At 40.1% G+C, this 15,199-nt stretch overlaps 1 protein-coding gene across 2 annotated transcripts in view; it reads right to left on the reverse strand.

Annotated features, from left to right (window-relative positions):
• cabin1 (calcineurin binding protein 1) overlaps positions 1-15,199 on the reverse strand; it is a 140,381-nt gene that overhangs the window by 70,601 nt on the left and 54,581 nt on the right. For both annotated transcript variants that reach the window (XM_081349817.1, XM_081349816.1), the window contains 2 exons: positions 7,391-7,570; positions 5,403-5,830 (listed from right to left, as the gene is read on the reverse strand). In XM_081349817.1, coding sequence (XP_081205943.1) covers positions 5,403-5,830; positions 7,391-7,570 — 608 coding nt within the window. The remainder of the gene's footprint in view (positions 1-5,402; positions 5,831-7,390; positions 7,571-15,199) is intronic.

The raw sequence follows: 15,199 nt of genomic DNA on the forward strand, positions 1-15,199 counted from the left end.
TCGGTTTATCACACAAAACTCAGAAGACTTGAAATATATGATACTCTTATGGTGTTTCTGTGTCATTCATCAATAATTCACTGTTTGTGTCAAGGAAGAAAGGAAGTTGTAAAATTGTCATTTTGGTTTGAAGCATTACATTTGTTATGGTAAAGAAGATAGAGAAGAGAGAAACAAGCTAGACATGAACGGTTATGCCAGGTTTTATTCTACCCGAAGACCAATAATGCTTTGCTTTCTTTTCAAGTGTCCTCCTCTTCCATTAAGCAGTCACTGATATAATTATACATGCGTATGGATATATATTCTTTCTTCTTTTTTTATTTTTTTTGCTACAAATGCAGCTGCTATTGTTCTGTACAAACGGGAAACTGGAGATTCCAGGAAGCAGAACATGAGATAATCACACGCAGGGACTGTTTGACAACGTGTTTACACACAGTCTAAAGCCTCGGATCTGACATGCAGGTTCCAACCCAAAATTGTCACATTGGCCAATAGAGAATGAACTGAGAAACTTTCCCAACCACAGATACTTCATTATTGTCATCAAAAAATGTCATTGTGACCATTTTCTCTTGCATATTAGTGGCTAACACTGCAGGTCGGCGTGTCACGTGCATCATCATACACAGTAGGAGATGAGTCAGTCTCAAACACTTAATCATCAAGATAAATCACGATTTTGTTCCACTATTTTACATCTAGGTGGCTTAAGGACCATTCCACGTGACGCCACATGAAGTTCTGGGGGGAAATTGGTCAATTTTCCATAGGTAAAAGCTGAAGACGAGCAGATGTTTTGATGTCAATCACGTCACTTCAGTGAGGGTCAAACTGTTCTTACAACTTAAACTCAATTAGCTAATAGAGTTGGGTAGATTGATTCATTTTAAGTCTTCTGTTTGTTCTGACAGTTTATTTCATAATTAAATCCTACACTGTACACTGATGTTAGATTAGTAAAAACAGTAATATTGTGAAATATTATTACCATTTAAAATAGCTGTTTTCTAATGTAATATATTTTAAACTAATTTATTCATGTGATTAAAGCTGAATTTTCAGCATCATTACTCCAGTCTTAAGTGTCACATGATCCTTCAGAAATTATTCTTACATGATGATTTGCTGCTCACGAAACATTTATGATTATTATCAGTGTTGAAAACAGTTGTGCTCCTTCATATTTTTGTGGAAATCGTGATACACTTTTTCAGGATTCTTTGACGAACAGCATTTTTTATTGTAACATTATAAATGTCTTTACTGTTACTAATAATCAATTTAATGCATCCTTGCTGAATAAAAGCATTCATTGCCTTAAAAAATATATCACACTGACCCCAAACATTTGAATGGTAATGTATTTAAAACTGTATATAAATGTATTAATAAGTTAATTAATTTAACATGAATTTAATCCTTGTTATTAAATCAATATGACTTTATCCCCTGGTTTCACAGACAAGGCTTTAAACTAGTCCCGAACTAAAATGCATGTTTGAGCGGTTTTAACTGAGAGCAACTTGCACTGACATGTCTTCAAATATGTCAGAGTCACATCAGTAATGTGTTTTTTTCCAAGGCACGTTGAATCTAAGCTCTGTCTGTGAAACCGGGCCTATATCAGATATATCATATTATATAGATATATCATAATTATAAAACCATAATTATAAAACAGATGGCTGGTCCAACATGCTAAAAAACACAATATATTTACAGCTATACTGTATGTATATCACTGCACATCTCCCATTAGAGGACAACTATTAAAAGACAATAAATTAATTAAAAAATGTTTTTGACATGTGACCCTGGATCACAAAACCAGTCGCATGCCGCACGGGTATATTTGTGGCAAAAGCCAACAATACATTGTATGGGTCAAAATTATTGATTTTTCTTTAGGATATTAAGTAGAGATCATGTTCCATGAAGATATTTTATAAATTTCCTACCGTAAATATATAAAACATTTATTTTTGTGAGTGAATGCAGCACAATCGCCAACATAAATGCACAACTTTAAAGGAGATTTTCTCAATGTTTCGATTTTTTTGCACCCTCAGATTCCAGGGGTCCGTTCTTCGTACGTCGCTAACTCACTTAGCTGGATTTGATTGTTGGCGATTTGGCATGATCTTGGATTGTTTGGTTCTTCCACGCTCATCCTGGACTTGCTGTCATAGCAACAGGTGCGCAAGCTTAAACCTGCTCGAGAGCAGGCTTATTTCATGGTAACAGGATTAGATCACGGCTTCATAAGCGGAGCTGATACGGGAAGTCCGGCGCAGCGTGATAATGCACTTTCTGAGATATATATTTTTCTCGTGATTCGTGAGATTGTCGTTTTTTGTCGCTTTTAGGTTTAAAAAACAGTTTTAGGGGTTTTTTTGTGCCATTTTTAGGCTATCATGATTTTTTATGAAGATCATACAATCATGACCATGCCGATTACAGATATGTCACTCAGGCTTCACTAACGTGATTGGTACCAAAGACTAGGCTAGACCATAGACTGCCATCAAGGCCTCAATGAAGGGGATTATGTGAACAGAAAGGGGGTTCACAATGTAAATGTGCAGCCCAGTTACTATTGTGATTCTTAATATTCCAGATTAGTAATATTATATCAAATAAAAAAAAACAGTTGACTAAAATCTTCCATATCACAAATGTGAAAGCAAAATGGCCAGGATCTGTGCATGACTTAAGAATTTTCAGAGATTCACATTTATGCACATTATTTGAAAGTTGTAAGGAAAGTTCCACAATTAAATATCAAGCTCACTGTATTACATACACTTATGCTGATCCTAACAGAACTGCATATTTTCATAGGTGATTATGACATGTTCCTGCCTGCAGACAGTGTAGGCTATAAGATCTTTTCTATTTTTTCTCAGCCTTTTCTTGGTTGCTTTTATAAACAGACAATAACCATTTATTTAACAGTGCCTTTTATAAAAGAGACTATAATATAACTAAAAATTACCATTATGAAGAATATTTTTGTACTTCACTTTTATTTGTTCCCATGTTAGTGTGGTGACTGACATTACAATGCACAAAGTAATTATGCAATTATTAAAATACAAAAATATAGGCTAATAAGTGATAAAAACATCTAACATGGCCACTTCGAAGAACAGAGTTAGCCAGATCATGATTCGCACGATGATATCATCTTGGATGTGCCATTCTCGGATGTAATAAGCAACGTACGAAGAACGGGCCCCAGATGTTCAAATAGTTGTATCTCAGCCAAATATTGTCCTATCCTAACAAACCATACATCAGCGGAAAGCCTATTTATTCAGCAAAATTGTGACCCATGTGACTGTGGTCCAGGGTCACATATATGTAGTAAGTAGTTTTCTAAAAGCAAAAGAGCACTTGATGCCCTCTATATTGCATACTATCTCACATCTAAAGAGCTTGCTGTGTCTAACAAATGCCGCTAGCCTAATTCGGCAGGATTTTGATGTGTTTAGCGTGGGTTTTTACATGAGTTGACCACATATGTGAAGTACGGCAAGCCCCACTGGCCTCGTGTGCACACATATCAACTCCACATATCAACCACAAGACAAAAGCAAACTGAAGCGTCTGCATATGAGTGTGAGTGTAAGTGGTTTGTTTAGTGGTCAGTGGTGTTACACAACATTCTGGCATGCAGATAAACTTGGCTCTACTGCTCTTTTTGCACCTATGAGGCGAGTGGGCACAGCTTTCAATATCTGTGGGTTGTGTCCTCTACTGCGCACTGGCTTCAAAAACACACACACACACACACACACACACACACACACACACACACACACGCACGCACGCACGCACGCTTGCTGGTAAATATGATATCATCCTCTTGGCTCGGTTAACATTACAGATAAACCTATATCTAGAGTGGATGCTGGCGTTCTTGTGCAGTAAATTGTTATGCCTGTCATTTTTTGTCAAAATAATTCCCGGCATTATGTGAAGAGACAACCATAAGTGTAATTATAAGCCATTTGCAGAGTGATTTCTCAAAAAAAAAAAGGAAAACATTGTTTTGAGTGGCCCAACATTGACTAAAACTATGGCCTAAGTGAAAAGTGGAGTTAAATTAGACGAATCTCATTAACACCGTCATGTTTACACTTCACACAGAAATCAATAATGTGCATAAAGAAAAGTAAGCCTGTTTCCAAGGCAATTATGTAAATTCTCAGTAGTCTACTGTAAATTGAGAAAATATTCTGATTACTAGAATGAGAAAAATAGATTATATTAAATAAAGTGCATCTGTAAGTATACAGCAGAGAGGTATTTGTTTTTTAATGCAAAAATTTTCTTTTTTCACATTAAAGCAATAAGATTTTTTATTTTGTGGTGTAAATTACATTTCAACCAGTAGCTAAAGTAGTTTAGTATCATTGAAACACTATTATTGTTTCTGTAAAAATTTTGAAAATCGACTGAATTTTTAGACTTTCTTAAAATTTTAGTTAAAAGTTTTAGAATTTGAATTATTATAATTTAGTATTAGAATTATTTAAAAATAATATATGCCTTAATAGTTTATATAACTAGTTAATAACTTAGTAATTTTAGTATTTCAACTAAAACTAAATGAAAATGAGAAATGTTTTCTTAGCAACTAGTTAAAATAAAATAAGCTTCTTTTTTTCAGATAATGTTTATTTCATTTCAAGTAATGAAAATGTTTTTTTTCAACTCATGAGAGGCGTAAAAGATTCTAGCATTATACCATTAATATTATTATTTTATCTTGTTCTATAAACTAATGCTGTATGGTATAATAATAAATAAATAATATAATAATCATAGTTGTGTGACTACATCATTCTTTATGTGCTCGATTACATGACGCTTGACAGATTAGATAGGCAAAGTTTGAAAATCTCAGGAAAATTTTTTTTCAAAGTTTGAAAATCTCAGGAGTAAATTACTACTGTTCACTGTAAACCTTCCGAAAAATGTGCCGAGTCCCTCATATTTTGGATTCAAAACTGTGAATTTCCCCAAAATCCGACATATTTGCAGTAAAACATGGGTGTAAAGTCATCAGGCATGAAAAAGGTGACAAAATGTGACCCCCTCGAGAAGAAAATGTTTTAAATATCACCTTTAAAATCTATAAAGTAGTGTTTATTTTTTTAAACAGGGTTTTATAAAAACAAAAATTCTCTCTTATTCAGTTCTCAGGCCACAAACAAAATCACAGTCAAACCAAAAATGATTCAGACACCAGATATAATTTTTGATATTTTTTTACTAGTGGCTGCAGGACACTATAGTTCATTTATGAAAGTGCGGATAGAATAATGTTTGGTTTGACTGTATATTTTCACAGAAAGGACAGGTGTGCGGTGAGAAGTGTGTGTGCGCACCTGGTGTGTCCTGCTGTAGGCGTACAGGTGGGCCAGACGGTACAGACTCTTGTAATGCTGTGGGAAGCGGCTCAGACACAGGAACAGAGACCTCACACACACGTCCACGAGCGTCTTCCTCTGTTCTTCCCGTCCCGTGGGCAGACTCTTGGGCAGCTCGATGACCTCGAGGGGGGGCGGCAGCTCGGGCCTGCGCTTGCCCTCGCCGGAGGAGCCCGTCTGGGAGTGTGAGGTGTGTGGTTTGTGAGGCTGGCCCGCGTGCGGGGTCAGACCGGGAGCTTGGGTCGGGGTGTCTGTGGTGGGGGTTTTCGGGACCGAGGCCTCAGGGGAGGTGATGGATAAGGTGGTGTCTGAAGACTCTTGTGTGACAGAAGACTCTTGAGACAGTGTGGCAGAGCTGATGTCCATGTTCTTGTCCTCCAAGGTGCCTGTGGGATTTTTAAGAGGGCAGAGGTGCAAATTTTGCTTGTAAAAAGCAACAGAATAGGGAAAGAGAATCTATTGTGTTTTTGCACAAAAAACATGACATTGGCTGAATCTTATGAAAGACTTTTTTCAATCAAATATCAAAAGAAAATGCTAAGAAGTTATATTTAGCCAAGACTATTTTTTTAGGATGATTCAATTTTTTGGGATTGTGACATTATTTTCCTTGACAATTAAGATTATTCTATCATCATCATGCAGTAATTTAGTACAAACACTTATAGGCCCTGTTTACAGCTGGTATTAAGATGTGCTTTGGTGGATCGAGGGAAACACATTCCCATTTACACCTGGTGTTTTAATCCGTCTCTTCTGTCCACTTTGAAACACTTCTGTCCTGATTTCTTCGAGGGGAGGGTCTATGGGAGGGTAAATGCATGAGCTTTCCAGATCTATTAATCTAATGGACAAAATAAGGTTGTGCAATTTACATATGAATGCGAGACGACGGAGAAACACACGGAGAACATCAGCTTCAGTTTCTGCTCTGACAGACGCGAGATCAGCCGAACGCTGTGAGTGTGTGTTAGAAATCAGGAATGGAGAGAGAACATTGTGCTTGGTACGTTTTTCATCATCAAACCAAACTTGAGTCTTCAGTCGACAGATTAAATCCCGTCTGGCTGTCGCTCTTCCCATAATGTTCCCGCATTAGACCAGTAGACGGAGAGAAGACGGTCTTTAGTGGCTGTTTGAACACATTCGGTCACATGAGTGTTTACACTACGAAAGCAATCCGGTCGAATGTGTTTTCTACTAACTCTGGAAGTGGAGGAAACTGGACGAGCTCAAAGTGTTTTAGACCCGTTTACTCCTGTATTTAACGTCCACTTGTGTGACGTCCACTTAATACAGCTGTAAACGGGGCCAAACACTTCCGTTCAAAAGTAATATAACAATTAAAATAATAGTTTTTATTGTAATATATTGAAAACTGTAATTTATTCCTGTGATCAAAGCTGAATTTTCAGCATCATTACTCCAGTCTTCAGTGTCACATGATCCTACATTGATTGATGATTTGCTGCTCATTTCTTATCATCATAAAATGTTAAAAAGTTTTTTCTGCTTTATATATTTTTTCAGGATTCTTTGATGAATATAAAGTTCAAAAGAACAGAATTTATTTGAAATAGAAATCTTATAAACATTATAAATGTCTTACTGTTACTTTTGATCAATTTAATGTGAATGTGAAAAAATGAAAAGTAGTGTATTATCAGGACAAAAGATAAAACCATTTTTAAACAATATAGTTTAATAACATGTAATATAACGTTACAACAATGATAATTAGATGCTTTTTTAAATGTAATGAAAATGTAAAGGGAAATGTGCTTAATCCTCATTAAGCACTACATTTACTGGTTAAACTGTTGGAAGCCCTTTATCATTATCACTTCCACATCATTACTCACCATGCGTGCACTTCTGGGTTTGCTCCCACATTTACAATAAATACTGTCATTCACCCTAAAAACTGTATGTGTTGGGATCATTACCTATATTGTCTTCTCCTGTGGCCCGTTTCTCTTTTCCAATGGCATTTGATTCTTCCGGAAAAACACTACACTTCCCAGGATCGACCTTGTGGCTGCTGTCCTGAGAGCTGGTGGGGTCCATGAAAACATCCTGCAAGGAGCTGGAGTCCGACATGCCAGCAACACTGTCCTGACTTTGCTCTGATTTAGGGAGAAAATACACCACACAATTACACTCATTCTACAAGACCTTCCTCCGTCCTTTGTAAATATTCATCTAATTAAAAAGCCCCATCATTCAGAGCGTTTCCGAGAAGCCCAATTTGCACAAGCCACAAATCAACACAGTCACAGAGATGAAGTGTGTAAAAATCCTCCAATGGACACAGAGCTGGAAACATTTGCAGGGATGAGATTATTACGAATGGCAGCAACACAGCACCTGAAGAGCAGGTAGGCGGATCTCAGAACAAGGATTTGGATTACAATGTAGAGAAAGTGAAATCGTAATTCTGTGCCCGAGAACGTTTGCTCTCAATTTCTACAAATTAAGGGAATCGTAACAGAGTGCTGCAGGAATGAGTCCTAACGCCTGGAAACGAGTTAGCAAGTCAATGGGTTTTTGGTTGAATGACTGAAATAAAGGTCTTTAAACACAAGCTCAAAATACGTTCATGTTTTATTCTATGACATAAAATACATCAGTAATACCCACTCGTGATTTTAAATGGGACTACAGAGGTTGTCGAGGACATTAACCATCATTACGCCAAACGGGTAAACGCATGTACTCGATAATCCGCTTTTACAACCGTAGTCTGTTTATACTCTCACTCTAGAGTTGTCAGAAGCTTAATGATGGTGGCGTTGAAGTCACGTGAACGTGGTGTATAGCTTTAAGCCAAACCTTTTTCTTCTGGTGATTGTGTTTAGGCTTCAAAAATCATAAAAGTTGTGTTCATTTGTGCAAATTATCTTGATAAACAAGACATTTTTGGTCACACTTTAGTTTAGGCTCCAATTCTCACTATTGCCTGACTATTAACTATGACCTTTGCCTCAAACTCCTAATTACCGCTTATTAATAGTGAAAGTAGTTGCTAAGTTTAGGTACTGGGTAGGATTATGGGATGTAGAATATGGTCAAGCAGAATAAGACATTAATATGTGCTTTATAAGTACTAATAAACAGCCAATATCCTAGTAATATGCATGCTAATAAACAACTAGTTCATAGTGAGAACTGGACCCTAAACTAAAGTGTTACCTGCATTTTTGTTGGTCACAATTATTATTTTCTGAAAAAATCAATAGAAAAACCTAAGCCCTATTCAGACGGGACTAGTTTTTTAAATGACGTTTGATTATTATTCAATTCTTATCACTAGACGTCTTTGATTTCATGTACCGATTCGGAAGGACCAACATCAGTGTTTATTACAGAAGTGGGAGTGTGTGTTTTCTAGATGTGGCCATTACAGAAGGTCGTGTGTGTGTGTGTGTGTGTGTGTGTGTGTGTGTGTGTGTGTGTGTGTGTGTGTGTGTGTGTGTGTGTGTGTGTGTGTGTGTGTGTGTGTGTGTGTGTGTGTGTGTCTTTTAATTTATTATTTGTTGATATGAATTTAATTTATTATAAAAAATAAATTAAAAAGTGAGCAGAAATATCTTACTCTTACCTGACCCTGATATTAAAATTTGACCATTTATATTATTATTTTTTTGTTGGATACCATCTATATTTAAACAAAATGAAAGCACGCTGAAGATCGGTGCGCTAACGGTAGCTCAGGTAGGTCAAAAACACATAAAGAGCGTTAGGAGAATACACCATCATCAATCACAGGCATTCGCATTCGGACGGGATTAGATTTCTCAGAGGACTTTTGAGTTTCCAGAAAAACAGTAGACAATTTGCCCTGGAATTTTTTACAGAGGTTGTGTGAGAAAAACAGACAAGGCAGATTCAGATGGGGATTAAAATCACAAAGTTCTGTGACACTATATTAGGGCTGAGAGAAATACATAAATATACTTTATTTTACCAATGTGAGGAAGACATTGAACGTTAGATAATGTGTAAAATATGTATAGGGATGATTTAATTGGTTTCAGGCCCTAGTTGAATTTCTCTGTCTTTTTTGTATGTAGGATTTCTATGTTTGGTGGAGAAACATCCTGTAGTAGGCAAAATGGACTTTTATTTTGACAGGAGAGCACCTAGGGGAAGGAAGGCCTTCTTTAAGAGAAATGGCCAAGCAAGTTGAGAGAGGAGGCATGTGAGTTGATCCGGTTTGAATCAAACAGATTGGTGTTTTTTTAGATTTCTCCTTTGAAGTTGCTTATGGATTAATTACCCATCGAGATTCAAGAGAAGACTTGTTTTTTTGGGGGTGTTTTTGCTATTTCATCACGTTTGGAGGATTATTATAATTTTTTGGACATTTTGTTCCCTTTCAAGGCGGTCACTTCGACATTACGTCACTGACGTATATGGGAACTCCCTTCCTCCTCATTTTCACTGAAATCTTATAGGCTAACGCCAGCTGGAGACAGCTGGCCAATTGACGCGAAACATGCAAATGCTGACCGGACCGCGGGCAGTATAAATAGCATGGGCGCGACAATAACGTCAGAATCTCTTTCTTCACGCTAGAAGTCTTATCTGAAGTCATCGTGGAAGTTGCAATAGAGGTTACTCACCATGTTTCCTCCCCGCATCCGATGGCTGCTAACTTACACGCCAGATATGTGCGGGTCCTATCGACTCGCTCTACCCTAACAAGGATCAACCGAGGCCGCACTCACGACGGCGGGCATGTGCCGGACAGTGCGCGCCCTCAGGGGAATAAACCCGGGCATCAACGGGGATGAGGCCCACTGCCGCCAGCAGGCCGCTGGTGGGCCCTCTCCCGCCCTAAGACGAGTTGACGCTGCCCGTCGCCACTCCGGTGACCGGTCCTTTTCGCGGGCTCGCTAGAAGGACTCGACGCGAGAGGCTCTGTTGATAAGGATACTTAGCCCGGTATCTCAGCCAGGCTACTTCAAGAAAGACGCCGTCTTTCCACGGCGTCCTTTGGTAGTCGTGCGCAAGACGCGCGCGTCTAGAGAGACGAGGCAAAGGCCATGGCTCCGTGTCCAAAAGAAAAAAGGGAAGTACGGATGTTATAAGTCTCTAGCATAGAGGTCTCTAGCCGCCTCGCTCTGACAATGGAAAGTGCACAGCCGCAATCCGGTGAGTGTTGTTTACCCCTAGTCAGTCTTGACTACGGGGTTGCGCAGTCGTTACCGCTTATGCTGTTGACGCTGGGCCTACATAACATTACAGTTTGATGTGCTTACAGCTTATGTTGTCAGGCTGCCCTGTATCCTTCAGTGCAACTGGCCATGCTGATTTAACTACGTATCCACAGTTGTTGTCGCTACGCCACTGACGCTGTGTTTAAGTACTCACCGCACACTGATATGTGCTATGATTTGTGCCGTTATATATTGCCCTGTATCCTTCAGTGCAAATGGCTATTCTGATTACAACATATTCACAGTAGTTGTGCAACGCAGATGATGCTGTGTTTACGTACACACCGCACTCTGTTATGTGTTCATGATTTATGCCGCTATAAATTGCCCTGTATCCTTCAGTGCAACTGGCTATTCTGATTCAACTATGTATTCACAGTTGTTGGGCGATGCCACTGACGCTGTGTTTATGTACACTGATATGTGTGTGTTATGCTTATGCCACGATATTGCCCTGTACCCTTCAGTGCAACTGGCTATTTTGATTACTACGTAGTCACAGTTGTTGTGCGATTCAACTGACTCTGTGTTACGTACACACTACACACTGTTATGTGTTAGGATTTATGCCACTATATATTGCCCTGTATTTTTCAGCGCAAATGGCTATTCTGTTTACTACACAGTACGTATTCGCAGTTGTTGCGCGATGCAACTGACTCTGTGTTACGTACACACTACACACTGTGTGTTTGGATTTATGCCACTATATATTGCCCTGTATTTTTCAGCGCAAATGGCTATTCTGACTACTACGTATTTACAGTTGTTGCGCGATGCAACTGACGCTGTGTTTATGTACACACTACACACTGATATGTGTTATGAATTTTGCCGTTGTATATTGCCCTGTATCCTTCAGTGCAATGGCTATTCTGATTACTACACAGTACGTATTCGCAGTTGTTGCCCGATGCAACTGACGCTGTGTTTATGTACACACTACACACTATATGTGTTATGATTTTGCCGTTATATATTGCCCTGTATCCTTCAGTGCAATGGCTATTCTGATTACTACACAGTACATATTCGCAGTTGTTGCGCGATGCAACTGACTCTGTGTTATGTACACACGACACTCCATACTGTGTGTTTGGATTTATGCCACTATATATTGCCCTGTATCCTTCAGTGCAATGGCTATTCTGATTACTTCACAGTACGTATTCACAGTTGTTGCGCGATGCAACTGACGCTGTGTTTATGTACACACTACACACTGATGTGTTATGAATTTTGCCGTTGTATATTGCCCTGTATCCTTCAGTGCAATGGCTATTCTGATTACTACACAGTACGTATTCGCAGTTGTTGCCCGATGCAACCGACGCTGTGTTTACGTACACACTACACACTATATGTGTTATGATTTTGCCGTTATATATTGCCCTGTATCCTTCAGTGCAAATGGCTATTCTGATTACTACGTATTCACAGTTGTTATGTGATGCAACTGACGCTGTGTACACACTACGCACTGATATGTGTTACGATTACGCCGCTATATATTGCCCTGTTCCTTCAGTGCAACCGGCTATTCTGATTAACTACGTATTCACAGTCGATGTCGCTATGCTTCTGACGCTGTGTTTTGTACACCTCAATGTAACTATGCTATCACGTTGCCCTGTATCCTTCAGTGCAACTAGCTATCCTATATAACTGTGCTTAGTCACAGTCGTCGCTACGGCGACTTGCGCTGCATCTGTGTACACACTGAAGCGTTATGCTGTTATGTTGCCCTCAACGAAACTGACCATTGTGTTTGAACTGCGCATATTCATGCAGTTTCGGTCGCTTCGACGACTAGCGCTGCATTATACACACAGATGTTTTAAATGTGCACACTGATGTGTTATGCTGTTATGTTGCCCTCTATCCTTCAGTGCAACGACCAGCTGTCCTATCTAACTGTGCATATTCACAGTTCTATCGCTACGCCGACTACACTGCACTTATGTACAAGGATGTGTTTTTGCTATTTTGTTGCCCTGTTCCTTCAGTGCAAAACTAGCTATCCTAATCTACCGTGCATATTCACAGTTTCTGGATGTATGTATGTGCACGGATGTGTTATGCTGTAATGCTGCCCTGTTTCCTTCAGTGCAGCTAACCATCCTGATCTAACTGTGCATCTCAGCTACGGTGATTTACGCTGCGTTATGTACATACATGGATGCGCTATTCTTACGCACTTGTGTTATGCTGTCATGTTGCCCTGTATCTTAGTGCGACTAGCTATCCCAGGCGAACTGTGCATATTCACAGTCTCTTATTGCACATGGATGTGTTCATGCTGCGGTGTTGCCCCGTATCCTTCAGTGCCTATACTGAGCTACTGCGTATAGTTGGCGCTACAGCGACCAATGCTGTTACGTACATGTGCTACGCTGTTATGTTGCCCCGTTTCCTTCAGTGCAACTGGCTATTCTGTACTAACTCGTATACTCACCGTTCTAGCTACGCTACGACTGTGTTTGTGTACTTCTGAGGTGCTATGCTATTATGGGGCTATTATCTAACTGCGTATATTCACAGTTGTTGTCGCTACGGCCACTGGCACTGTGTTTATGTACATTCAGTTATGTGTTAATTTGCACTTCTGTACATCGGCTTTAGAACATTGGCTGAGTTATGGGGCTCCCCCATGACTATCCCCCTCAGATGATTGGCACCCCAGCCCCAAGCTGTGGAACCTTCTTGTGTGTCCGCTGCTGGGTCCTTAGTTGAGCAAGACACTTCACACTAATAAGTGCTGAGAGATCTCCTTGAGAATGACCTTCCACCTGCTCTCGCCCCAGCGAAGCACTTGGAGACCTACGCTCATTCTACATGAATGATGTTGCATTGTCTCGGACCTAGTGACTGCAGCGTCACTCTCCGTCCGATACCAAGCTGCGTTCCAGTCGCTTACACCGTTCAGAGCACAGATTGATCCCTGCCCGCCTTCTGCTGAGTGCTGTTGGCCCTGTAAGGGCTTTGCGGATGTACGTGGGCCACTAGGCAGCAGTCTGACTAGCTGTTTGTGTGCTTGGTGGATGGTACTAGGGACTGAGACTTTCTCACTGAATTCAACGCTTTTCAATCTGGCTTAATGCCCACGGGATTTAGGTATGCTGGCTGTCTTCTCAGAACACGTTCGCCAGGGTTTCAAGTTTTATGCACTGCCTATAGCGTCGTGGGTTGGTGAGTTTTATTAATGTACTCATGAACTGTTACCACCAGCTGTACAGTAGTCTGCATTATGCAGAGTTACCATTGCTGCTAACTCTGTGTTATGACTATAATGTATATAATGACTATACATAGCTGTTTCCGCATTACGCAGTAGTTTTCAATGTACTGTTAACTCTGTGTATGGCTATAAGGTTATGCAGCTGTCACCGCTATTGCCGTTGGCACTGTGTTAACTCTTGTGCTTGAGTGCATATGGTGTTGTGCTGCCCTCCAGTGCAGCCTTCGCTTCATTGCATTGGATATGCAACTTGGTAGGTCGGAACAGACCTTTCTTAGTCTAGTTTCGCCTATCAGTTCGAGTGCTCCTAGCGGCGCTGCTGGCTTAGAACTGTTGTCTCTCGTGGGAGTGTAGCTTGACCCCGTTCAGGGCTTATCTTCACTGCGCTCACGGCGGGATTCTATACAGTTCCCATATACGTCAGTGACGTAATGTCGAAGTGACCGCCTTGAAAGGGAACGTCTCCGGTTACTATCGTAACCTCGGTTCCCTGAGAGGCGGGAACGAGACATTACGTCAGCCGCCGTGCTCGCCGTTTGATCAGCTGTGCTAGCGTTCAGTCTTGATTCTGACGTTATTGTCGCGCCCATGCTATTTATACTGCCCGCGGTCCGGTCAGCATTTGCATGTTTCGCGTCAATTGGCCAGCTGTCTCCAGCTGGCGTTAGCCTATAAGATTTCAGTGAAAATGAGGAGGAAGGGAGTTCCCATATACGTCAGTGACGTAATGTCTCGTTCCCGCCTCTCAGGGAACCGAGGTTACGATAGTAACCGGAGACGATTCGTTTTTTCGGGCTCAAGGACTTCAAGGACTCAAGGATTCACACATAAGGACAATACTTCACAAGCACGGACTATTTGATCAAGGACTCTCGGATAAGTGTCATTTTTTCTGATTTGACTATTGAGTTATCAATATACTTTGTTGGTTAACCTGCTTATACCTATCTTTGTCTGATTACAAGTGTTGATTCAGTTATTCCCCTTATTCATTAATGTCTTGTGAGTACCCTGAACTTTTAAGTGACTACTGGTTTAGTTTAAGTGCAAGTCCAGTTTGTTACAGAACGTCTGCAAAGCGAATTTCTCTAGCGACCCCCTGTTAAACTAGTCCCGTCGATTAGGGCTCTAGTGGGTTTTAGTCGAGGGAACCAGGGTGATGCTAACTTCAGTGTGGGTCTACAAACAAAAAAAGTAATCCCTGCAGCACTATTTTTTTTTTACCACAAGATGAAAATTCTGTCATTATTTATTCAACATCATGTTGATCCAAACCCACATTACTGACTTTCTAT

The sequence above is a fragment of the Scardinius erythrophthalmus genome, assembly GCF_964197995.2.
Source record: "Scardinius erythrophthalmus genome assembly, chromosome: 20".
Taxonomy (NCBI): domain Eukaryota; kingdom Metazoa; phylum Chordata; class Actinopteri; order Cypriniformes; family Leuciscidae; genus Scardinius; species Scardinius erythrophthalmus.